The sequence below is a fragment of the Balaenoptera musculus genome, chromosome 9 (genome assembly GCF_009873245.2).
Source record: "Balaenoptera musculus isolate JJ_BM4_2016_0621 chromosome 9, mBalMus1.pri.v3, whole genome shotgun sequence".
Lineage (NCBI taxonomy): Eukaryota > Metazoa > Chordata > Mammalia > Artiodactyla > Balaenopteridae > Balaenoptera > Balaenoptera musculus.
The window spans coordinates 52,644,343-52,669,764 of NC_045793.1; the positions used below are offsets into that span (position 1 = coordinate 52,644,343).

Genomic DNA, 25,422 nt, shown 5'->3' on the forward strand with positions numbered 1-25,422 from the left:
TTATCTGTCTCCCTCATTGGATGGCAAATTCCCTGAGAAACTATTACTGATCTTTGTATGCCCAGTGCTTAGTGCAATGTCCAATAGGTATTAGGTGCTCAAAAAACGCTAAGTGTGTGAATGAATGAATGGATGAGTGAGTTTGGCCATTCTTGGACCTGCTTCACTGATCCAACCCTGGCCACTCTGCAAGCTGATCCACCTCTGTGTTGAGCTCAGCTGGTCACCTCGCCCAGAATGTCCTCAATCCCAGCTCAACATTCATGTTCTCTTTGAAGACTTTTCGAGCTAATTCTACCCACACTCATTTCCATTTCTAAATGCCTTTTGTACAGTTTAGTACTTTGTTATTCTCTAATTTTTTAAAGTGTGCCACGATTATGTTGTTAACTAGATTATATATGACCTGGTCTTGACTTACTTCTTCCACGAGACATCAGCGGGCAGGGTAAAGTTTGAAATTAGAGAAGCTGCTGTCAAATCCCCCTAACCTGAATGCAGTGGGGAAAGTGACTTACTTTCCCTGGGCCTCAGTTTCCTCACTTGTGAAAATGGGGGGAATAATCCTCTGCTTGAATGTGTCATGAGCACTGAAAGGATCAAAATAAAAACACAATGGTGGGCTTCCCTGGTGGCGCAGTGGTTGAGAATCTGCCTGCCAATGCAGGGGACGCGGGTTCGAGCCCTGGTCTGGGAAGATCCCACATGCCGCGGAGCAACTAAGCCCGTGAGCCACAACTACTGAGCCTGCGCGTCTGGAGCCTGTGCTCCGCAACAAGAGAGGCCGCAACAGTGAGAGGCCCGCGCACCGTGATGAAGAGTGGCCCCTGCTCGTCGCAACTAGAGAAAGCCCTCGCACAGTAACGAAGACCCAACACAGCCAAAAATAAATAAATAAATAAAATTTAAAAAAAACAACACAATGGCACCTACAAAAACACATACACAATTTATACCTCTTAGAATGTTGAATAAAGATAGGATCAGAGGAGAGCTTCATAAATTCTCCTACATAGACTTGATAATGACTATGTTGCTCACAGGCATTTCATTAATGAAGGTTGAATTATTCTTACTGTAATTCTAGCAAGGTTTATTATTATTATTTGCAATGATAGATGGGTGGTATGGTGCCTTTAAACTCATTCCAAGAAGGGTTATCAGGCTGAAAATGTTTCAGAAGTACTACTAGGGAATCTCTTGGAGTGTAGTTGTGCAATTTTTTCTTTTCTTTTTTTTTTTTTTAACCATTATTGTATTTCTTAAAGTGAATTTTTGTTTCTCAGGGATGTCTTAATCCACTCGGGCTGCTATCACAAATTATCATAGACTGAGTGGCTTAAAAACCACACAGATTTATTGCTCACAGTTCTGGAGGTTGGAAAGCCCAAGATCAAGCACCAGCAGATTTGTTGTCTGGTGAGAGCTTGCTTCCTGGTTCATAGCCAGCATCGTCCTGCTATGTCCTCATATGATGAAAGGGATGAGGGACCTCTCTGGCTCCTTTCATAAGGGCACTGGAGAAACATTAGAATGCTTTATGAACAAAGAATATTTTGTATACCATACAATTCCCTAAGTCATGGTGTGTACAGGGTTTCTGTAAGCAGTTTTAAGACATCACATAAAAATATTTGTGCATATTTTTTACGGTGTGGTTCAAAGTACAAATATAAGATGAGGCCCATTTTCTTTGATTTAGAAATTACACATAAGAATCTAATAACATTAAACTAAGCCCATGCAAATAAGTACATGGAAGGAGTACTTATTTAATAAGTGAAGGAGAGGGGGAAGTTTAATAACCTTTAGCTAAATTAATTATCATACCCCATGTTGTGTGAAAAGATAATCATCCTACTCAGTGTGTTTCTGTTTATGACTCAAATTCTAAGAGTGGTGGCCTAAGTAAATGTGTAGATCTGAGCTGTCTGATATGGTAGCCACTGGAGACACATTGCTATTTAAGATACACTAAGATGTAAAACTCCGCTCCTTATTTGCACTCGCTACATTCAAGTGCTCAAAAGCCACATGTACCTAGTGACTACTGTATTCAACAGAGGAGATACAGGACATTTTGCAGAAAGTTCTATTAGACATCAGTCCTTTCTGCTGACAGCATAGGCTAACAAGGTTAGCAAGAATTCCATATGAATGGGGGAAAATGTTCAGTAAATTGTTAGAAATTAGCATTGCCCTGCTCTGTGTTTCCAAATATGTCTGTTGTTCACACACACCCACACACACACCCCCGACAGCTGAGTCTTGGTCGTCATAAATCATATCTTTATATCTTCCATAGGCACTGTTTTTTTTTTTTTTTTAGGCACTGTTTTAATATTGGTGAAACAAACCTTGAATCTGCTACTTGAGGGAGATTGTGATTTAATGAATAACTTCAAATAATTCTCACTACTGCAACAGCAGATTTTGCATTGAGGAGCATACACTTTTGAATGCATGGTACTTTATTTAAACGCACATATATACAATGTTGACAAAAGGAAATTCTGCAGAGGTGAGCAAAGGGGCTGCATGCATTGGGAGGACCGGCAGACTCTAGTTTTACAGGATGAAATAGGGGTTGAAAAATAGGCAAAGACCGGAGAGCAAGTTTCATTTCCCATCACCACATAGAAGGGTCTTCCAGCCTGTCAAACACAAGAAGCAAAGCGCGTAAGAGAAGCTTCCCAACTTCCTGGGAGCCTTGCGAGAGTGAGACATTCAGTTCTGAACTGAAAGATGATCAGAAACTGTTGAAAAGTCTGCTGTTGGCATTCTAAATAGGAGGCCATGTAGAATATCAGAGTGGGAGACAGTGGCATAATGTACAGAGACCCAGCTGAGTAGCTTTCACTCATGTTAATGGGAGTCTCAGGCAAATCTCAGAGGGAGTATTTAAAAGGTTCTGTATTTATCAAAGAAGCCAAAGAAAGGGTTCAATATTTCTGAAGATCAAAACTACAGGAATCACATGAAACTGTAAAAAAAACCTTACTGTTATTCAACTCTGAATATGCTTCCTGTGTTTTCCTGCAAGGCTTTTTATGTAGTAAGGTGCTATCTATTAGACTATAAAGAACCCTTTTAAATAAAATAGCATTCACAGGCAACTTCAAGGCTGTCAGGTTCTATCTCCTTCTAAGTGCACATGATTGAGGCTGTCAATCAGAGTACAATTAACTATTTCATGCACCAACCGTGTGATGCATGGCCACAAAACAAACAGCAGCAGCAAGACTGTAAATCGGTCTGGATGATTATATTTCTAACCCTAAGTAGATATAGCGTATCCTAAACTTTTTACGGTGGCAAACATCATATGCCTATCAATGAAACATAAAAAAGTATGTATTGCTTAGTATTTAAAAACCACCCTTATGAGTGTTCCACCTGCTTCCCTTGCATTTGACGTTCAAGTCTTGGCTGCTACCGCCAGGGACAAGAGCACTGGAGTTTTATTTCAGTCCAAATTGTTGTTTCCTTCAGAGAGAACAAACCTGACAACTCTACACTTGCACCTTCACCCTGGCTGGCCATTTCACAAGAGAACAGAGGGAGGGTGGGAGGGGAGGCGGGTGGCTCAGAGGGTCACTGGCTCATCCTCTAGGGAGAACCCAATGAAGAGTGACAAGCCAGTCACATGTGCTGAGCAAGTGTTCTAGTGACCTCTTCTGGGGAACTTGGTTCTTGATGTTGTAGAGCTCTGGGTTTAAGGCGGACTAGCTAGCACAGAATTGGATAAACCATATGCCATGTGATCTTACTGGTGGGTAGGGGCAGGGGGCCTGGGACAGGAGAGCCAGTTATGGAAACGGAGGAGGACCAGGCATCTTTTCACTCACAGTCTTCGCTCAGGAGGACCCCAGCCCAATGTGTGACACCTAGATGTTAGAGGGCACCCTTCCTAAGGCAGGTCCACACTCCAAGAAAGCCCCAAGGCTCCAGACAAGCCCTAAGAATAATGTCATTCTTGTTCATTCATTGAATGCGATAAATTATGATGTGACATCAGTTGAACTAAAATATGTCAAAAAGTAAGCAGGAGTACCCCTCTATTTATCTACAGCTTCGTGTAAAACCAGGAAGACTGGAGTGAGAACCAGAAGGGGAATTTCCTAGGATGTGTAGATCCTCCACGTAGGGTATAACAACTAAAGATGACCTCAGCCAAAGATGGAGAGTTGGTCATTTCAATGTAGAGATGGGCTGCTTACCCTATGCTTCCACAATCTAAGCCAGTGAGAAATTCTCTATAGAGTAATTTCTGAGGTTAAAGTCACTCATATTTAAAATTTCAAAGGAGCATCAAATAATTTGAGCCAGAAAATATTACCCCACAGCAGTTTAGAGATTTGCAAATGAGTGTGTGAAGAGAAAGGTCCTCCCTGCTCTGTTCACCACCCCTCTTTCTGTCCAAATCCTACCTGGTCTAGAAGACCCCATTCCAAACACCTCCTCCCAGCAGCCCTCTCTGATTTCCCTCTCCTGGGTATCTGAACTCTGCAATGATGTCCCCACACAAGCGTTTTCATACCTAGTTCTGGGAACATTTTCCGTGCTTTCTCTCATCAAGAGGTCTGAAATCAGTGTCTCAGGGCTAGATCGTTTTCCGTATCTAAAAAAAAAGCAGGGTGGGGGAGAGTAAAAGTCCTTTAAAGCAAGTTTGGAGGAACCATAAAAACCTTTAGGAAAAGAAAAGATTTGTGGTATTAAATATAAAAGTTATTTTCAGTTGATCATCCGCTAATGAGTAATCTAGGTGAATGAAACATACATGATACAGAAACATCATAAATATGATTTCAAATTATATATATATTTAAATTTTGCTTAAATACTTAATAGATAACTTAGCAGATTATATAACCCAACCAAAATTCCTAGTCAAATTCTTGCCTTTTTATAGTATCACAAACAATACATATGTATAGTTTTATAACTAGGTGACAGGAAATAAATTAAAATACATCGAAGTATGATTTTAAATGTTTCCATAATTAGCTAATTGGCTTACAGTTCTGGTGATATACATCAGTTTAAATCTTAACAAAGAGACCAGATGATATTTCAGAAACAGGTCTATGAAAAACTCATCAGACTGAAGTTCTAGACTCACCTGTGTCTTTGAATCTCAGCTCTCCCATTTGTAAAAATAAAATCATAACTCCTGCTTAGATTAGAGTCTTGATGAATATCCAATGTAAGTCACAATGCTTTGAAAGTGACAGAGCGATACACAAGAATGCACATTACTGCTGTTGAAATGCACCCATTCTCACAGCTGCCAACAGATCCTGAGTCCATATTTATTTGGGGTGCCTAAAGCTAAAAGCCTTCTCTCATGCTGTGATTTTAATCTGCCCTGAAAATATGAAGGAATCATTCTGGTCCATGGACATGTTCTTGGTCTCTTTTCTCCCACAGCAGGATATGGATAGGACAATATATGAATTCAAGGTTATGTTTTCCTGCCAGGGTAGTCTATGCTGCTGGCTCCAGGTAAGTGAGGGCACTAGTCTGTCTGTCTGTCTCTCTCTCTCACTGTTAAAGGATCCGACAAATCTACACCAAGTTGTATTTTTTGAGGAGTCAATTTTTCCCTTTCTCAGAAAGGGCATTGGACATCAGCAGCCACTCTTTTCCACAGATGAAAAATAAGCCTGGAGTGGATTGATTAGCTGACAGATAAAACAGTGGAACAAAGCTGACGGAGGATATATGCTAACTGCCTATTGAGCACAATTAAATCTAAATTCTGGGGAAAGATTTCCTATTATTGCTCCTTTGCTGGAACTCAAGGGAGGCAAAGACAAAGCCATCTCCCCTGTCCCCATCATTTGTAAGATTTCCTCAAAGATTTTCTGGAGTTGTAGTATCAGGCTGCAGGCCGCTGCTTATATGTATTTATTCTGTCCATCAGTTGATTTTACTAATGCTAAAACTCTTGGGCAACCTTAACTCATTTATCTTCATCATACTCCAGTGAATTAAAGAAATGGCAAATATTTTCTCCAATTTACCATCAGAGAACCTAAGTCTGTAACAGAAGAATTTACACAGTCAGAAAGTGGTACTCAGAGCAGCACTGATGACTGTTCTTCCATCTCTAATTAATTCTGGATTATCCTTCTTCTCCACAACGCTTTAACTTTCAAAGATGGCATCTCCAGGGAAAAGATTCTTAAACCTGGCGGCATGTTAGAATCACCTGGGGAGCTTTTAAAATCACTGTAAAGCCCAGCCCCATGCCCCCCACCCCCGGGGGAGATTCTGATTTAATTCACGAGTTCATTAAATATACTGATGCTGCTGTTACAGCCCAGCATCAGTATATTTTAAAAGCTCCCAGGTGATAACAATGAGAGACCAAGAGGGAGAAACTCTAGTCTAGGGCTGAGTTTCTCAATCTTGGCACTGTGGACCTTTTGAGCGGGATAAGTCTTTGTTGTCAGGGGCTGTCCTAGGCATTGTAGGATGTTTAGCAGCTTCCCTGGCCTCTACCCACTAGATGCCAGTAGCACCTTCCCACCCCATCACTATGACAAACGAAAATGTCTCCAGACATTGCCCAGTGTCTTGGGGAGCATGAAGTCAGCCCTAGTTGAGAATCACTGACCTAGGAGACTGTATAAATAAAATGTGGTAGATCAATGCTCTAGAATAAATGATGCCACCTATGGAAGCAATGAACCAGGAGCATATAGCTTTAGAACATGAACTGAGTAGAAAAGGGGAGGAAAGAGAATGATATCACAGTACCATTTATGCCAAATTAAAACGTATGCTCACAAATGTAATTTTCAAAAATACAAACATGTGCGTATGAGTGGATGTGTGTGGTGGGAAGATGATGAGAGTACAGAATGGAGGTGATGGGTGCAGATTATAAGCCTCTGAGTGTTTCTAAGATGGAACTTATATGAAGATGAGACAGAAAACTGCTTCAGGACCAGCTCCTTCCCACCTAACCTGAATCTCATCCCTTTCCCTTATTTTCTCCTCATCAAGGGTGTTGAAGATCACATTGAATGCTGATAGTGGTGACAACATCCAAAGATCAATAGGAGGGCTCCAATTTAATCATCCCTAAAAAAAAGTTGTCATGAAATGTTCTTAGTTTCATGATCTGTAAAATGGAGGTAATTATACTCACTTCAAAGCTTTGTGGTAAAGACTGAACAAAATAATGCCTAGGAAAACAGGTTGAAACACTAAACCTTTATACAACAGTAAAGGTTTATAGCAATCATCTTTGAAAAATAAGTTTTACTGTATGCTATAATTATCAGACTAAATAACTAATAAAGGCTTTCCAGAAGAAAAAAAACAATTTGTAAAAGTTCTTTTCTCTGGTCTGTATGATGGCATAAGCAAGAATTTGAAGCAATTAACTTTCTGAAAAGTCTATTAAGATATAAGACATTCTTGCTTCTCACTAATGAAAATTATCTGACTTCAGGGATCATAAACCAATACTATTCTGGCACTTTCATGTATTTCTGATTCTATATATATTGGTACTTTAAAAAAAGATTTTCAGGATGAAATAGCTTTCTGATGAAACAGAAAAAATGTTAAAAATTAAGAAATATAAATTCTCCCCACTTTGGATGCTTTCCAACTATTCCCTGAAATATAGTAAAACAACAAACAAAAAACAATACTTTACAAAACATAATTTAAATATGTTAAATAACATTAATGCTTGTAAAGAGCTCATTGTTTTTAGCTTATTAAGGTCATTTGATCTCAGTAATTAAAATAAGATATTGAATGATTCAAAACTAAGATGAACCAATTTTGGAAACAAATTTTAATCCTATGTTATTTGTAAAATAGTTTGGATTTGATTTTTTGCTTAAGATTTGATGTTGAGAGTGAAATATGGCCTTTCATCTTAGCTTTCTGGGGGTTCAGAATAAAGACGACAATTTCTCAGATTACATGTAATCCCCGGATTCACCCTAGAGTGAGTACACCACTGTAAGTTTCTCCTTAAAAAAGCACCAAGTGGGCATTTCCTTTTCAGAACTCACCTGCTATGAAATGGGAAAAGTCTCGCCATGTTAGATCAACTATTTTCTTGCTAAATATCTACTTATTAGGAGCAGAATTGTCAAGTGAGGGGCTGAGACTGCAATAAAACACTGTACAGGAGGGGAAAAAAGTAGTTCTATTTGTCTTTTCCTAAATACCGTCATTCACTTCGGTCTGGGCAGGCTGGAAAATCTGGCAATGTCTTTGGCGACCCAGCTGTTTCCTCCTTAGTTTGTGCTGTTGTTTTTCTAGATACCCTGCTCGCCCTTCTCCCTACAGCACCTCCCCGGCGACCTCCTGACCCCTTTCACGGGGTACTTTCCTATCCAGGTTTCCAAACAGAACCCCCAACTGCTCTAAGAACAAAAAAGATAAGGGAATGGGTGAGAGGAGATGGCCAGCCACCCAGCCTGGGGAACCCGAGTCTGGGGATCAGGATTTTGTGATTGTAGTTGCAGAGGGAATGTGCTCAGTGCCCTGATACTTACTGATAGCTGAGTATGTGCCCGATACTGTCCTGCCCCGGGATACAAAGAAGAAAAAGAAAAGGTACCTGTCTTCTGAGATCCCCACGATCTCCGGGTGTGAAAGAGGGTTGGTCCCGGAGTCGTCGCTCCCACGTAGCCCACCTACCTTTGCCTGGTGATGAGATTGATGTAGTGTCGCAGCGCCGAGTAGTATCTGGCCAAGTCCTCCGCCGGCGCGTCCTCTCCGGGGTTGTCGGGCTTGGAAGGGTACGCCTCGGCCAGAGCGCCCAGGCACACGAGCAGGGACAGGGCGAGGGTCAGTCCGGACAGCCCCAGTCGCTTGCTACCCAGCATCTGCGGACACCGAAGGGGCAGCGGAGGGGGCTTGGGGGATTCAGAGGATACACACTCCGCACCTCCTTCCTCTGGCCCCCGCGCCCATGCCGCTGCTACCACCCCTACCCCACCTCCACCCCCAGTCCGCGCTCGACCCAGGCACGCAGAGGGAAGCGGAGCGTGGCGAGCACGACCCTTCGGATTTAGGTCCACATCTGCTCTGGCCCTGCCCCGCTGCTCCGCCCGAAAATTCTGAGCAACTTTGGTCCAGTAGCAGAGCCGAAGATCCCGCGGTGAGAGACGCAGAGTTGGGGGAGGCGCCGGCGCCAGTTTAAAACACTTTAAAAAACAGATTAGAAGTTCCTGCCGCTGCGTGGAGGACTTACCCCTTTCCCACCCTCTTCCCCAAAGCCCCTGTTAGAGCAAAGAAGTTCCTTCTTCTCTACTTTTGATGGCTGAGAGTACTTCAGGGTGGCAACTGCGTGGGGGTGGGGCGGGGAGGAGAGGGGAGAGAACTGCTCCCGGGCCAGTCAGTCTCAGATCGGATCCCAAGGATCCCGAGAGGCGGCAGGGAGCGCGTTTTCCAAGCTCCGGGGAGTCCTCATTCTGGGAGCGCTGCCTGGGAAAACTCCCTCCAGGCGGCGACCCTCGAGGAAACTGCCAGCTGCTCTGGGATGCGGTCGTGTTCTCCCTCTTTATCCGCCTAAAGATAACCCAGAGGGACGACCCAGCCAGGAGGGTCGGGGAGAGGGCAGAGGTACCATCAGAGGGGGCAGGAAGGAGCAAGTGGAATTTAGCCGCCGAGAGCGGCTGGCGCGCGTCGGAGCGCCGAGAGCCCGGCGCGTAGGGGTTGGGGAGCGGGGCACGACCCTCCCAGCACCCCTGGGATCTGCAGAAGGTGAGACGGCGCCCCGGGCAAGTTCACAGGCGCCCGCACTCCCTTCGCTCCCGCCAAGCAAGAGGGTCGTGGCACTCACGGTGGCTGGCGGGCTGGCGAGCGGGCGTGGCTGGGCTGCGAGCGCTGTGCAGTCCGGCTCGCCTCTCCGAGGGGTGAGAGCCGGCGGATGGGGTGTCCGGAGCAGGTCGCAACGGGGCTTTTATGGCGTTCCCTCGCCCCGGCAGGAGGGGCCTCAGGCAATCACGTTCGGTGACTCCCAACCCGCCGCATCCCACCAGCGTTGGCGGGGGAGGGGGGAGGGGGCTAGAGCCGCTGCCGGGCGAGATCGGCTCCGGGAGCCACCCACACACGGACTCGCCCGCGCCAGGCCCTGCCGCGGGAAGGGGGAGCTAGCAGGATGCTAGCGAGGCAGCGCGCTCCGAGGGCGCTGGACCACGCCAAAGTTCCTGCCCTCCCGCGGCGGCCAAACCTCGCTGTCCTTCACGCCCCATCTATTCCTGCCAGAGATAGGAGCAGCCCAGATCATCTTTGTCACCTGTCACCGGGACTACCAACGAGCTGGGCGCCAGGGTTGGGGGTACCCGAATCCTCTACTTGGTGAAGACTCTCCGGGATCCGTGCGGCAAGGGCGCGGACACTGCTCCAGCACGCTTTCGGGGGAGACTACTCGGTGCCCGGATATTCCTGCGCTTAAAGCAGGTCAGGGAGCCAGCCTAAAGTCCAGAACTAGAGGGTCCCAACTCCCCGCTTCTCCCAGGGGCTGAGAATAGGTTTCTGTGGCTTCGCCCCTTTTCCCAGCTTGTTTTTCGTGGAGGTCAGCCCTCCCCAAGAACTCGCCCAAACGCTGGGCGTCCGGGCGGTACTCGAAAGAGTGTAGCGACTGAAAACTCCTCAGAGGGGGGACACTTTCTGGGTTTGCTGAAAAAGAGAGGAGTTTGAAGCTCGGAGAGACCCCTTAAAGCGCGAACGCAAAATTTTGGTCCAAAGCGACCGGGTAGTTAAATTAACAGCAATTTCTCTTTTATCTGCTGGCCGTTGCATAGTCCCAAATAGGTTCGATTAACGTTGATTGAGAATGCGGGCTCTGACTGAAATGAAACAGGTAAAAAAACAATCACCATTAATTTGCACATCCCACTGAACCTGTAGAATGAATATGAAAGATGCATAAACTCTTTTTACAGGATCAGAATTTCCTGTAGTGGACTAGGTCTTGAAGTTCCCTGAATGAATGCTTCTAGAAGTCTGAATCTTTCTGAATAAAAGGCATGTTAGGGAATTAAAACGTTAAGTTACACGTTATTTTAATGCTAAAATGACAAGTGAGTCTGTTAAACTGACATTTTGTTTTTGTGCTGTTTTGACAGCGGTGAATTAAATATCAATTACTGTGCAGCAAGCAATCCTGAGTGTGTGTGTGTGTGTGTGTGTGTGTGTGTGTGTCTGTGTTAGCAATTTTGAAGACCAACATCCCTTTCACTTGGGTGACTGCCTCTTTCCCCATCACCCCGACATATACCAGGAACACAATACCAGGCTCTCAGCTTTGCTCAGGGATGCTTATGTGAAAGAGCCTTTGGTAAAGTTAGAGCAAAACACTTCCTAACTCTGATTCCATTCTTGATAAGAAGAGAGGCACTTCTAGCAGCTGAACCGTTTTGTTTCAAAAATCGTGTATTTATATGTTTGTTCTTAGCAGCTTTGTTGAGATACAATTAAGATATACTAGGTTACAAATGTTTAGAATATTCCATTGGGTATATTCTTACACAAATAACGCCACAGTGACGTCATCACCACAATCAATTTCCTCATGTCCCTTTGTAATTCCTCCCTCCTGCTTCTCCCTACTCCCCTCCTACATTGATCTGCCTCCTGTCATTATAAATTTGTTTGCATTTACTGGAATTGTGTCATAATGCAATTCCATGGTATGTACTCTTTTGTCTGCCTTCTTTCATTATTATTATTTTCAGATCCACCTATGTCATTGCATGTATCAATAATTCATTTTTTAATTACTCAGTAGTATTTCATTATATGGATATATTTTAAACTTAAAAAATCTATTCAACTGTTCATGGACTTTGGGTTGTTTCCAGTTTGGACTATTACAAATAAATTTTCTATAAACATGTTACAAATCTTTGTATGGACATATGCTTTTATTTCTCTTGCGGAAATACTTAGGGGCAGAATGGCTAGGTCGTATGGTAGGTGTATGTTGTCCCACAGTTCACTGATGGTCTGTTTGTTTTTATATGTTTTGTTCTTTTTTCCTGTGTGTGTTTTACTGGATACTTTCTACTGCTATGTCTTCAAGTTGACTAATCTTGTCCTCTGCAATGTCTAATCACTGCAAAGACCATATAGCTTTTATCTCTAGAATTTCAATTTGGATCCTTTTTATTTCTTTCATGTCTTAACGTGTCCAATCTTTTCTCTGACTTCTTGAATATGCATTAATAATAATTTGTCTACTACTTTTATCATCGGTGTCATTTCTGTGCTACTTTGGATTGATTGATTTTCACCTCATTATGGCTTGCATTTTCCTTCTTTGTCTGCCTGATAGTTTTGGAAAGGATGTCAGGCATTGTAAATTTTACCTTGTTGTCTGTTGGATGTTTCTGTAGTCCTAAAACTATTTTTGAGCTTTGTCCTGGTACACAGTTTAAAAAGTTGGGAGTAGTTTGATCCATTCCGGTCTTGCATCTAAGATTTTTAAGGTGGGCCCAGAGGTGGCTTTAGTCTGGATTTAATTTTCCCCACTCTGAGGCAAGCACCTTCTTCTTACTTTAACTGATAGCTGATGCCCCCTGAATTGTGAAGTTTTCCCCTCTGGCTGTTGGAACAGGACTATCAGCTGTTTGTGAGCACTGGACACTATTTCCTCTCATCCTTTTGTGCAGTTCTTTTCCTGGTCTCAGGTGGGTTCTTCATGTGCACGATCTAATCAGCAGTCCATTAAGTATTTTAGCTGGACACTATGAAGATCTTGAGTGTTCTCTCTCTTATCTGGTACTCTATGCATGAACTTTAGCTGTTTCAATTCCTCCCTCTGCACTGCAGCCTGGATAATTTCTTCAGGCAGTGGGCTGAGACAATTGTAGGGCTCCCCTCAATTGTTTCCCATCTCTAAGAGATCACTGTCCTTTGCTGCCCGATGTCGAATGTTTTGGGTGTTGTTTCAGGTATTTTTGTCTGGTGTTTCAGTTGTTTCAAATGGGAGGGCAAATCCAGTTCCTCTTTTTATTTCTTAATCAGAAGTGGAAGTCTCATAGTAAGGCTTTGGAAAAAAAGATGTTTCTGCTCATTGTCTCTTCGTCACCTTTGGTTTGGTCATGAAACCACAGCAATATAGGTTCTGTCTGAATCTACCTACTGTAACTGCCATCAGTAAGACCCTCCTAACTGCAAGCTGCAAGGACCTTTACTAGTTATCTGACTTACCTTCACTGTTGCCTTCACTGGTCTCCTCTGGGTTACTTCCTCGCTCTCTGAACTGGCCACAGTCTCCTTTGCTAACTTTTCCTTCTGTATCCCAAGCCCCAGCCTTAACCCTTCCATTCTGCATACACTAAACAAGAAAACTCATCTATTCCCATGGCTAATGAGTCTGAAATCTCTACCTCCAGCTAAGGGCTCATATCTGGAGTCCAGGGCTATATGTCCAACTCAGAAAATCTTGATCAAGCCTCAAGTTTAGATTATCTAAAATAGAGCTTCCATTAACATAAATTCCTAGTTTTCTAATTCCTAAATTCCATATGAAGTCCAAAATATTTTCAGAATCCTTAAATTGAAAAGCAAGGCTCACATATTTTGAGCCTTACCTACCTCCTAGGTTTATCTAACTTTTTAAAAAATTTTTATTTATTTATTTTTGGCTGTGTTGGGTCTTCGTTGTTGCATACGGGCTTTCTCTAGTTGCGGTGAGCCGGGGGCTACTCTTCGTTGTGGTGTGTGGGCTTCTCATTGCGGTGGCCTCTCTTGTTGCAGAACACGGGCTCTAGGCTCACAGGCTTCAGTAGTTGTGGCTCGTGGGCTCTAAAGCGCAGGCTCAGTAGTTGTGGTGCACGGGCTTAGTTGCTCCGCGGCATGTAGGATCTTCCCGGACCAGGGCTCTAACCCGTGTCCCCTGCATTGGCAGGCGGATTCTTAAACACTGCGCCACCAGGGAAGCCCCGGTTTATCTAACTTAATTTTCTCCTTCATTCCCTACATTCCTGTCCTTTGGCTTTCTTTCTGCTCCTTAAATAACCTTTCCCACTTGGGTTTTCAATGTGCTATGTTCTCTCTCTGAGATATTCTCTCTCTCAACTTTTTACCTGGCCAAGACTTACACATCCTTCTAGTTTTACCTTGAAATGTCACTTCAGATTTTCCTAGTCCTCCGGGCTGGATTAGATCCCCTGTTATAAGTTCTCAGAGGACCCTGAACTTCTCATTAACTGTCCTTAGTTTCAGTTGAATTTTGATGTATTATCTAGTTATTTTATTGATATTTGTTAATAACTGCTAACTCTGTAAAAGAAAGGACAACACATTTTTAATTTACTTCTGTATCCCTAGTATGATACCTAGCACTAAATAGATCCCTAATAAATATGTCTTGATCAGAATAAATATTTTTATGAAACTGAGGTTTATAACTGAGTTCTAAAGGAGTCTGTTATAATTAAGAACAGGGATTGGCAAACTACAGCGTTTGAGCCGCTGCCACCAACAAAGTTTTCCTAGAACACAGCCATGCCCATTAATTTACATATTGTCTGAGGCCACTTTCCTGCTACAAAGGCAACATTGAGAAGTTATGACAGAGACTGTACTACAGAGATTGCAATTCTGGCCCACAAAATCAAAAATATTTACTCAGGCTCTCTATAGAAAGAGAAATCTCTCTTTGATTTAGAATTTAAGTATTTTACGTGAATCACAATTTGAGGGTCCTTAATATGCCAAACTAATTCCTGCCCAAGGGCCCTTGCATATGCTTTCTCTGCCTGGAACACTCTCCTTTCCCTTGACTCTTTGCTGGCCAACTCCCACTTATCCTTCATGTTTTACTCTGCTTGTCATTTCTTCCTAATCCCTGAATCTAGAATAGGTTTCTCTCCACCTTGCCTCATTGTGTGGTTCCCTAAACTTAAATTTTCCTTTTAAAGATCCTTTCACAGCTGTCATTGTCTAATTAGGTGTATAGTCATATGTATTATTATTTGCTTGGTGTCTCTAACATTTCATAAGTGTAAGCTCCATGAGAGCAAGGATGTATGTTTTGTTCACCATTATACTCCCAATACTTAGAATAATGAGTTCTATGGAGAAAAGCAATAGCAGAGAAGGGAGATTGAAAGTGCCAGTGGAGGGTTATAGGAGAGTTGGGTGGTAAAATTTTAAAAACACATTCTTTTACTCTATTCACAACACTTCTGACAGCAAATGTGTGGGGTTTTATACATCAAGCAATTCTCCAGTTCTCAGTGGACATCGACTGTATGTCCTACCATTTAACTTAATCCTGACACTAACTGCCTGGACTTGGTGCAGACCTCACAAGTTAAGGGTTCAGTCTCACAAGACTGCCCCCCACTTCAGATGACAGTCTTAAGTCCAAGGTTGTTAACTATACTTCTGGCCAAGCAGCTATAAGTTGGGAGTGCCCACAAGCCACTCCTCATGTTCAGTAATTTGGTAGAATGGCTCACAAAACTCATGGAAACATTTACTTAAGTTTTTTGGTATATTGTAAAGGATTTTACAAAGGACACAGAGGAAGGGGTACATAGAGCAAGGTATGGGAAAGGGGCATAGCGCTTCCATGCTCTCTCTGGATGTACCACCCTCCCAGAACCTCCAGGTGATCGCCTGGAAGCTCTCTGAACCCCACAGTTCAGGGATGTTTTTATGGAGATTTCATCAGAAAGGTGTGATCAATCATTAACTCAAGTTTTAGCTCCTCTTCCCTCCTCAGTGGTTGGGGGTGGAGGGTGGAGCTGAAAGTTCCAAGCCTCTAATCAAGGCTTGGTTTTCTGTGACAGCCCCCAACCTGAAGCCCTCTAGGGTCTCCCAGCCAGTCATCTCATTAGCATACAAAAGACACCCTTCTCACTCCAGAGATTCCAAGGGTCTTAGAAGCTCCTGTGTCAGAAACTGGGGTTAAAGACCAAATATTAGAACAAAAGATACTCCGAGCCCCCTTATCACTCAAAATTACAAGGTTTTTAGGAACTCTGTTCCAGGAACCGGGAACAAAGACTAAATATATTTCTTATTATATCACAGGTGGTCAGGGAAGATCTCACTGAGAAGATGACTTTGAGCAAAGACTTGAAGAAAGTGAGGGAGGGAGCCATGCAAATAACAGGGCAGAGCATCAGAGGCAGAGGAAAACCTGATTTAAAGATGCTAGGGCAGGTATGTACCTGGCATTTTCAAAGATCAGGAAGGATGCCATTGCAGCTGGAGCAAAGTAAGAGAGAAGAAGAATAATAAAAAATGAGGTCAGAGAGGAGTGGAAGAGGAAAGATCATATAGGGCTTTATATTACATATTTTGGCACTTCCATCAGTGAATTGGAGAGTCATTGCAGGTTTTGAAGCAGAGGAGTGATATAATCTGACTTATTTTTAACAGAGTCACTCTGGCTGCAGTGTTGAGAACCTGATGAGGGGCCTGGATAGCAGTAGGGAGGCCAGTTTGGAGGCTAGTAGAGTAATCCAGTGAGACATCATGGTGACTAGGACCAAGGTGATAGTAGAAGAGAGATGAGAAATAGTTGATTCTAGATATATTTTAAAAGTACAGCAAAGAGTGTGAAAGAAAGGGGAAAAGAATGATTCCAGATATTTTGGCCTGAGCAACCGAAAGGCTGGGGTTGCCTCCCACTATAATGGAAGTAACTGCGGGTAGAGTAGGTTTGGGGTGGCATTGGAAGCTCAGCTGAAAACATGGTAAGATTTTGATGTTTATTAGACCCCAAGGGGGGAAGTCAGGTCTATGTATGAATCTAGAGTTAAGGAGAGCGATCTAGCCTTGAGACTTAAATTCAGGAGGTGGTTGCCTTTAGGTGACATTTAAAGCTGTGATAATACATAAGATCGTCAAGGAACCGAGTTAAGAAAGAGACAAAAAGAGCCCCAGGTTGAGTCCTGCTGTGAGTCAAAATTGACAGGTCAGGAGATGAGAAGGGATGAGCAAAGTAGCCTAGATGGAGGGACCAGAGAGGTAGAGGACAACTAAGAGTTTGATGTTTGGTGTTCTCGAATCCAAGTGCAATTTTTTTTTTTCAAGGAAGGAAAAGTGAATATCTGCAGCAAGTGCTGCTGAAAAGCAAAGTAGGACACAGGCTGAAATTGACCGCTGTCTTGAGCAATATAGGGATCTTGACTAGAGCAGTTTTGGTGGACTGGGAGGGCTTAAAGGAAGGAGCAAGAGAGCAAAGATCTTGGAAACAATTCTTTCCAGGAGTTTCACTGCAAAGAGGAGTAGAACATGGGGCAGAAACTGATGAGAGAAATGGGGTCAAGAGAAAGGTCTTTTAAATCTGGAAAAGGAGCAGGAATAATGAGGGAGGAGGAAAAAATAGTGGAGAGAGTTCTAGAAGTTTTATATATTAGGAATTTTACCCCTTGTGAAATGAATTGCAAATATTTATTGGTGGTTTGTCATTTTATCTTTTGACTTTGCTTAATGTATTGTTTTTGCCTTGTAGAAGTTTTTAATTTGTAGTTGAATGTATCAATCTTTTTCTTTTGTGGCTTCTGAGTTTTGAGTCTTAGTTTAAAAGGCCTTTCACATGGTGGTACATCAGGGGTTTGTGAAATATGGCTCAAGGGCCCAAATCCAGCCCTTTCATTGTTTTTATAAATAGAGTTTTATTGGAAAAGAGCCACGCCCACTTATTTACATAATGTTTGACTGCTTTTGCACTACAGTGGCAGAATTGGGTAGTTGCAAGAGTGACCCTCTGGCCCACAGGTAAGAAGTTTACTATGTGGCCATTTACAGAAAAATATTGCCAACTCCTGTTCTGTAGTTAAAAAAAAGACTTTGCCCATGTTTTGTTTGGTTTTGGTTTTTCCTTGTACTTTTATCATTTCTTTCTTTCTTTCTTCTTTCTCTCTCCCCCCCACTCCTCTCTTTCCTTACACTGAGACCTGGAATTTACCGTGGTATGGTGGATAAGTTAGGGTTTCAAATTTCTTTTCCTCTAGATTGTCTATTAGTTTTCTCATACCATTTATTGAAAAGTCTGTAATTTCTCCATAGATTTGGGATGCTTACCTTTAACACATACAGTAATAAATTTCTGTAAATGTCGATTTCTGGACTTTCTGTTTTATTCCACTGAACTTTCTGTCTGTACAAGCACCACACTGCTTTAATGATATGGGTTAATATGTAGTTAAGGTTTGCTCCATATCCTCCATCATGACTCTCTTTTTTTAGAGGTTTTGATTTACTAGAAATATTTTTTGTTAAGCTAGATATATTTGTAATATTCTATCATCTTACTTTACACTGTGGGATTTTTAATTTGTTTATTTTAATAGAGCCTTGCCGTTTCCTTTGTTTTCTACTTTTGCTTTATGACCTGTGATATTTTTTATATCTTATTTCTGGCATTTTGGAAAGTATATGATCTGTTTTATTTCTTCTAGTGATTCTCATAACAAATTTGAATAATTCGAATTGAACAATGGCTGTTATTTTGGCTGCCCACCTAGTTGCCACTCCTGCCTTTTTCTTTGCTAACAGATCCCAATTTGGTTCTGATATCAATATTTCCAGGCAAGGGACTGAATTATGATCATTCTCTTGCCTTTGCCAGTGATTGGTTTAGGGGTGAACATGTGATCCACTTCTGGCTGATGAAATACCAGGATAAATAAGCTGAGGGCTTTTAGGAAAGTACTTCCTTTCTCAAAAGGAAGAGGCATCCTTTGCTGTGATTCCCCTCTCTTCCTGCTTTGGATACTGATGAGTACAGATGTGAATCTTAGAGTTGTGGCAGCTATCTTGTGGTCATGAGGAGCAATATTGCAAATACATGGAAGGTGACAGAATGCAAAGACCAGATGGGCCTAGATTATTGATGAAATCAGTGAGCTGCCAAACTAATCTTTGGACTGCCTTCCTCTGGATGTCTCCTTAAGTAAACAATAGATGTCCACATAGTTTAAGCCACTGTTAGTTGGGTTTCCTGCTACTTGCAGCCAAAAGCATTCCTAATTAGAACTCAGTTTTTAATTCTTGTTTTTCTTTACTTTTTTTTCTCCATTACTTTTGGTATTTTATTGCTTTTTATTTTCAGATATTTATTTTTTGATAAGGGAAACCTCTACTTGAGCCTTATATTTATCTTTCTACTTGTAATGCATTTTCTTTGACTCCCCTTAGGCCTAACTGAGGCCTGTTGTATTCATGGGTTGTGTTATATCTGCTTTTCTGTTGTCTGAGAAGGTGGCAAGATGGAACTCAATTGGGTCTGGGGTGGGAGGGTGGAACCAGGGCTGTGGGTTTCACAGTTGGGGGACTTTGTCACAGAAGACTTTCTCTGTGATTTAGTTAAAAGTTCTGTACTGAGGTTTACTCTGAATAGTTAAGGGTGTATCTGACCCAGTGAGAAAAGCCTTTGGTTTTCAGGTTGTTCACCAGATGCCAGGGAACCCAAAGCCTCCTTTTCTCTAAAAGCAGCCTTAGGTGGTAATTTCCTCCCCTCCTCTCCCTGCTTGTCTACCCTGCTCCCCTCTGGGATCTGGGTGGAAAAGGCATGAAAAAATAGGCAAACTAGGAATTCATCATATTTGTCCCTTCCCTGCTTATATCCTGTGTTTCTCTTAGTTAGTAAAATAAGCAAGCAAAAAATGCCAATTCTTAGTAGTTCTTCCTATCTCTAATGAATGAATCTGTTTTTCTCTCACATTGAAACAGGCAACCATTTAGAGAGACTCCTGACACTTCTCTTTTGAGATTCATTTCCAAGCCCCATCCCTCACACCATCAGCCTGCTACCCTCTAAATGAGAGGTAGAGTTAGTTTTTTCAGGACTTTATTCTTTCACATTGTTGTCCATTGTATTGCTTCTGGAGGAGTCAAGTAGAATCTACAGTCAATTTCCAGAATCTTCTCTCTGTAGATATTATTTTTAAATTGTTACATTATGAGGCTGTGCTTCTTCCTTAGTCTGGATGCTTCTGACTTTTTTTTTTTTTTTTTGCTATTCTTATTTTTGTGCATTTTATTACATTTGAGAGAAGTTTCTTGATTCCTGTATTTCTTTCCCAGCTTCTCTGTGAAACTGAAACAGGGTTTACAGACAGTACTGCTTCGATTGCTATATATTTTTAGCAGTGTCTAGAAGTACACGTACAAGAGAATTGGGGCAATTTTAAAGATTGTTTGGACCAAAATTATGCCCAAATTTATCTGAAACATCTAGATAATTGTAGGAAAATATCATTTTTAAAATTTGAAAGTATTCTGATAATAGCTACAATTCTCTCCTCTACTTTGCATATGCAGGAAGAAACTGAAGATTCCAAAATAGCACCTGCAGTGCTGAGTTGAGACTGGCTTTGTGTTCTTCTGACCACAGTTTTTAATACATTGTTATTATTATTATTATTAACTCAAGTCCCATGCTTCTTGTCACAACAACCTGTGCAATAGCAAAACAATTATTTTGCTGAGGAGAGAACCTTCAATGTGATTGTGAGAATATGAGCACATTTCACCACATTGAAAGCAGACATTCTAGGAAGGTATTGACTTCCTTTTGTGTAGCTGGTTAAAATGCTGTGTAGAGCAACCTGCCCCTCAGGTGATACAACTGACCAACCATCAGGCTTATTGAGGAATCTTATCTTCATTCCTGATAGAGTTGAGTTTGAAGACCATTCCATTGCTGGTGTGAGGCTCTATCGTTTCCCTTTTGGGGGTTGTGGGTATTGTGGATTGATGTCCCTAGAGACCCACTGCAGGACACCTCCAGCCTTCCAGGACTCCAGTGGCTGGCATGTGGCCATCAGTTTCCCAGCCTCATTTGCTACTAGGCTTCAGGTGTGACTTAGTTCAGATCCAGTTGTTTGAGATCTTGATTCAAAATTGAGTTATAACACTATTAAGATGTCCCATATTCTCCAGGTATATTATTAAACATAAAAAAAGTTTTAAACAACCCTGAGTTATAAAAGAACTAAATTATGTGGGGAGAGAAACAAGCTGCGAATATCTTCTTCCTGACCCAAACAGAACAGAAGCAGTGTGGCTTGAAGCAACTGGCCCTGATGGAAGAGTCCAGATTCTGCAGCTTCCTGACTGAGGCAAAGATAGCAGTGTTCTTGGTGGTCTGTTTCTGTGATGAAGTTTGGGGAGTTGTTTCTGGAAGCTCAGCCTAGAGTCTGCTTTTTTAGCACTTACTTCCAAGAGTCTGCCTTTTAATAAATCCTTTTCTGAGTGAAGTAACTAGAACAGATTCTGAGACCTAACACTAAGAACTCTGAACTCCATGGGACCATGGGAGAAACAATGCTAAGTCAAGGATTTTGCTGCCACAGATCAGGTCTCTTGAGTCTCAGAGACGGGAAATGCAGGCCTCCGTGAGGTGATTCACCTTGTCTAGTTACTTCCATGGGTTCGTTTAAACTGATGGAAAATGGTCATGTGGGAAATAGAAGACCATTCTTAGAGATATAAGAATGGTCTCAAAGTATGACAGTGCATACAGAGCCATGGGACTCCCTCAGCCTTACCTGTAGGAACGTGATCTCAGGGCATTTTGCCAAACCTTTCTTTGCAAAGGATGCTCTCTTGGGATGATTTGGCTGAAAGTAATAGAGAAATCAGGTTCAGTTGTCTAAAATCATGATGAAAATTTATAATCTCACAAAATAAGAAGCCCAAAGATAGGGCATCACTACTAAAAGTTAATTCTGCAGCTCAGTTATGTCAACGAGACCCAGGTGCTTTCCATCATCTGCTCCACCATCTAGGTGTGATGGCTTTGACTCAGAGACTAGCCCCAACTCTGCATCCAGACATACTGACATCCTTTCAAAGAAGAGAATTAACTTACTCTGTCCTTTCTTGCTGAACATGACTTTTTTCCCCTCTGTCTCTTTGTATTACAAAACATATATCAATGAGTAACTTTGGATATTCATCTTTGCCCATGTGTTCAGACGCAACTGTTGGAATCCTAGAAATGGAATTCCTTGGTCTAAGAAAGCATGCATCTGAAATGTTGATAGCTCTTGCCATATTGCCTTCCCAAAAGATGTGTCAACTAGAAATGTGTGAGAGAGCGTGTTTTCCAAAAGAGGGTGTGCACTTTTACGGATGAGGTAGCAGGGCTGCTTCTGTGAACGGTGGATCAGAGGTACCTGAGGCTAAGCTGAGGAATGTGCCTGCTTAAATTTCTGGTCCCTCCATCTGGCCTCATGATAGGATGGAGGGGACTCTTTCCAAAGTGAAAATCCATGTTTGTGAACAAAGTACCTTTTGGTCCTTAGAAGGACTGGAACCCAAGGGAAGTGAAAACTAACTGAGCCACAATGCAGGCAGGTTTAATGAATGGACCCAAAATGAGGCTAGAGAATTCCTGCTGTTTCTATTAAGCTGATAGGAGTTACCCGAAGGCTGTTTTCACAAACCTTTCAAACTCTGATAAGCTCACCAGAAGTGTTTTTCAGAGTACCCTTGGTTCTAACTGTTTCAGTGTTAGTTCAAGGAAAGTTCTTTTTACCTTCAAATAACTTTAAAGTTCAAATTTTGAAATACTACAACTTTTCCATTATGGAATTCTGAAGGTTTTGCAGTATTGGGAAGTAACAGCTTAGGTTTTATAAATATATTCTGGCACTTTAAGTATGCATCAATTTGCAAGCTTTCCCAGGAATGTCAATGCACAATATTCCTAACTTTATTTTATTTTATTTTTTTTATTTTTTAGATTGCATATATATGTGTTAGCATACGGTATTTATTTTTCTCGTTCTGACTTACTTCACTCTGTATGACAGTCTCTAGGTCCATCTACCTCACTACAAATAACTCAATTTCATTTCTTTTTACAGCTGAGTAATATTCCATTGTATATGTGTGCCACATCTTCTATATCCATTCATCTGTTGATGGACACTTACGTTGCTTCCATGTCCTGCCTATCGTAAATAGAGCTGCAATGAACATTGTGGTACATGACTCTTTTTGAATTATGGTTTTCTCAGGATATATGCCCAGTAGTGGGATTGCTGGGTCATATGGTAGTTCTATTTTTAGTTTTTTAAGGAACCTCCATACTGTTCTCCATAGTGGCTGTATCAATTTACATTCCCACCACAGTGCAAGAGGGTTCCCTTTTCTTCACACCCTCTCCAGCATTATTCTTTTGTAGACTTCTTGATGATGGCCATTCTGACCAGTGTGAGGTGATACCTCATTGTAGTTTTGATTTGCATTTCTCTAATGATTAGTGACGTTGAGCATCCTTTCATGTGTTTGCTGTCAATCTGTATATCTTCTTTGGAGAAACGTCTATTTAGGTCTTCTGCCCATCTTTGGATTGGGTTGTTTGTTTTTTTGATATTGAGCTGCATGAGCTGTTTGTAAATTTTGGAGATTAATACTGTGTCAGTTGCTTCATTTGCAAATATTTTCTCCCATTCTGAGGATTGTCTTTTCGTCTTGTTTATGGTTTCCTTTGTTGTGCAAAATCTTTTAAGTTTAATTAGGTCATATTTGTTTATTTTTGTTTTTATTTCCATTTCTCTAGGAGGTGGGTCAAAAAGGATCTTGCTGTGATTTATCTCATAGAGTGTTCTGCCTATGTTTTACTCTAAGAGTTTGATAGTGTCTGGCCTTACATTTAGGTCTTTAATCCATTTTGAGTTTATTTTTGTGTATGGTGTTAGGGAGTGTTCTAATTTCATTCTTTTACATGTAGCTGTCCAGTTTTCCCAGCACCACTTATTGAAGAGGCTGTCTTTTCTCCATTGTATATTCTTGCCTCCTTTATCAAAAATAAGGTGACCATATGTGCGTGGGTTTATCTCTGGGCTTTCTATCCTGTTCCATTGATCTATATTTCTGTTTTTATGCCAGTACCATACTGTCTTGATTACTGTAGCTCTGTAGTATAGTCTGAAGTCTGAGAGCCTGATTCCTCCAGCTCCGTTTTTCTTTCTCAAGATTGCTTTGGCTATTCGGGGTCTTTTGTGTTTCCATATAAACTGTGAATTTTTTTGTTCTAGTTTTGTGAAAAATGCCAGTGGTATTTTGATAGGGATTGCATTGGATCTGTAGCTTGCTTTGGGTAGTAGAGTAATTTTCACAATGTTGATTCTTCCAATCCAAGAACATGATATCTCTCCATCTGTTTGTATCATCTTTAATTTCTTTCATCAGTATCTTATAGTTTTCTGCATACAGGTATTTTGTCTCCTTAGGTAGGTTAATTCCTAGGTATTTTATTCTTTTTGTTGCAATGGTAAATGGGAGTGTTTCCTTAATTTCCCTTTCAGATTTTTCACCATTAGTGTATAGGAATGCAAGAGATTTCTGTGCATTAATTTTGTATTCTGCTACTTTACCAAGTTCATTGATTAGCTCTAGTAGTATTCTGGTAGCATCTTTAGGATTCTCTATGTATCATGTCATCTGCAAACAGTGACAGCTTTACTTCTTCTTTTCCAATTTGGATTCCTTTTATTTCTTTTTCTTCTCTGATTGCTGTGTCTAAAACTTCCGATACTATGTTGAATAATAATGGTGAGAGTGGACAACCTTGTCTTGTTCCTGATCTTAGAGGAAATGCTTTCAGTTTTTCACCATTGAGAATGATATTGGCTGTGGGTTTGTCATGTATGATCTTTATTATGTTGAGGTAATTTCCCTCTATGTCTACTTTCTGGAGGGTTTTTATCATAAATGGGTGTTGAATTTTGTCGAAAGCTTTTTCTGCATCTATTGAGATGATCATATGGTTTTTCTCCTTCAATTTGTTAATATGGTGTATCACATTGATTGATTTGTGTATATTGAAGAATCCTTGCATTCCTGGGATAAACCCCACTTGATCATGGTGTATGATCCTTTTAATGTGCTGTTGGATTCTGTTTGCTAGTATTTTGTTGAGGATTTTTGCATCTTTGTTCATCAGTGATATTGGCCTGTAGTTTTCTTTCTTTGTGACATCTTTATCTGGTTTTGGTATCAGGGTAATGGTGGCCTCATAGAATGAGTTTGGGAGTGTTCCTCCCTCTGCCATATTTTGGAAGAGTTTGAGAAGGACAGGTGTTAGCTCTTCTCTAAATGTTTGATAGAATTCGCCTGTGAAGCCATCTGATCCTGGGCTTTTGTTTATTGGAAGATTTTTAATCACAGTCTCAATTTCAGTGCTTGTAGTTGGTCTGTTTATATTTTCCATTTCTTCCTGGTTCAGTCTCGGAAGGTTGTGGTTTTCTAAGAATTTGTCCATTTCTTCCGGGTTGTCCATTTTATTGGCATATAGTTGCTTGTATTAATCTCTCATGATCCTTTGTATTTCTGCAGTGTCAGTTGTTACTTCGCCTTTTTCATTTCTAATTTTATTGATTTGAGTCTTCCCCCTTTTTTTCTTGATGAGTCTGACTAATGGTTTATAATTTTGTTTATCTTCTCAAAGAACCAGCT

At 41.5% G+C, this 25,422-nt stretch overlaps 1 protein-coding gene across 1 annotated transcript; it reads right to left on the minus strand.

Moving 5' to 3' along the window:
* Positions 1-2,453: 2,453 nt before the first annotated feature.
* On the minus strand, positions 2,454-10,115 carry NPY (neuropeptide Y). Its single transcript, XM_036863866.1, has 4 exons — positions 9,824-10,115; positions 8,677-8,864; positions 4,541-4,621; positions 2,454-2,654 (listed from the first exon to the last, which is right to left on the minus strand). The coding sequence occupies exons 2-4, from the start codon at positions 8,862-8,864 to the stop codon at positions 2,630-2,632; spliced, it is 294 nt and encodes a 97-aa protein (XP_036719761.1). The 5' UTR covers positions 9,824-10,115; the 3' UTR covers positions 2,454-2,629.
* Positions 10,116-25,422: the final 15,307 nt, after the last annotated feature.

Coding starts and splice junctions, on each gene's coding strand:
- NPY (XM_036863866.1), bottom strand. CDS start 8,864: ATGCTGGGTAGCAAGCGACTGGGGCTGTCCGGACTGACCCTCGCCCTG. Junction 4,622..8,676: donor AATCTCATCACCAGGCAAAG/GTAGGTGGGCTA, acceptor CTTTTTTTTTAG/ATACGGAAAACGATCTAGCC. Junction 2,655..4,540: donor GAAAATGTTCCCAGAACTAG/GTATGAAAACGC, acceptor TGTGTTTGACAG/GCTGGAAGACCCTTCTATGT.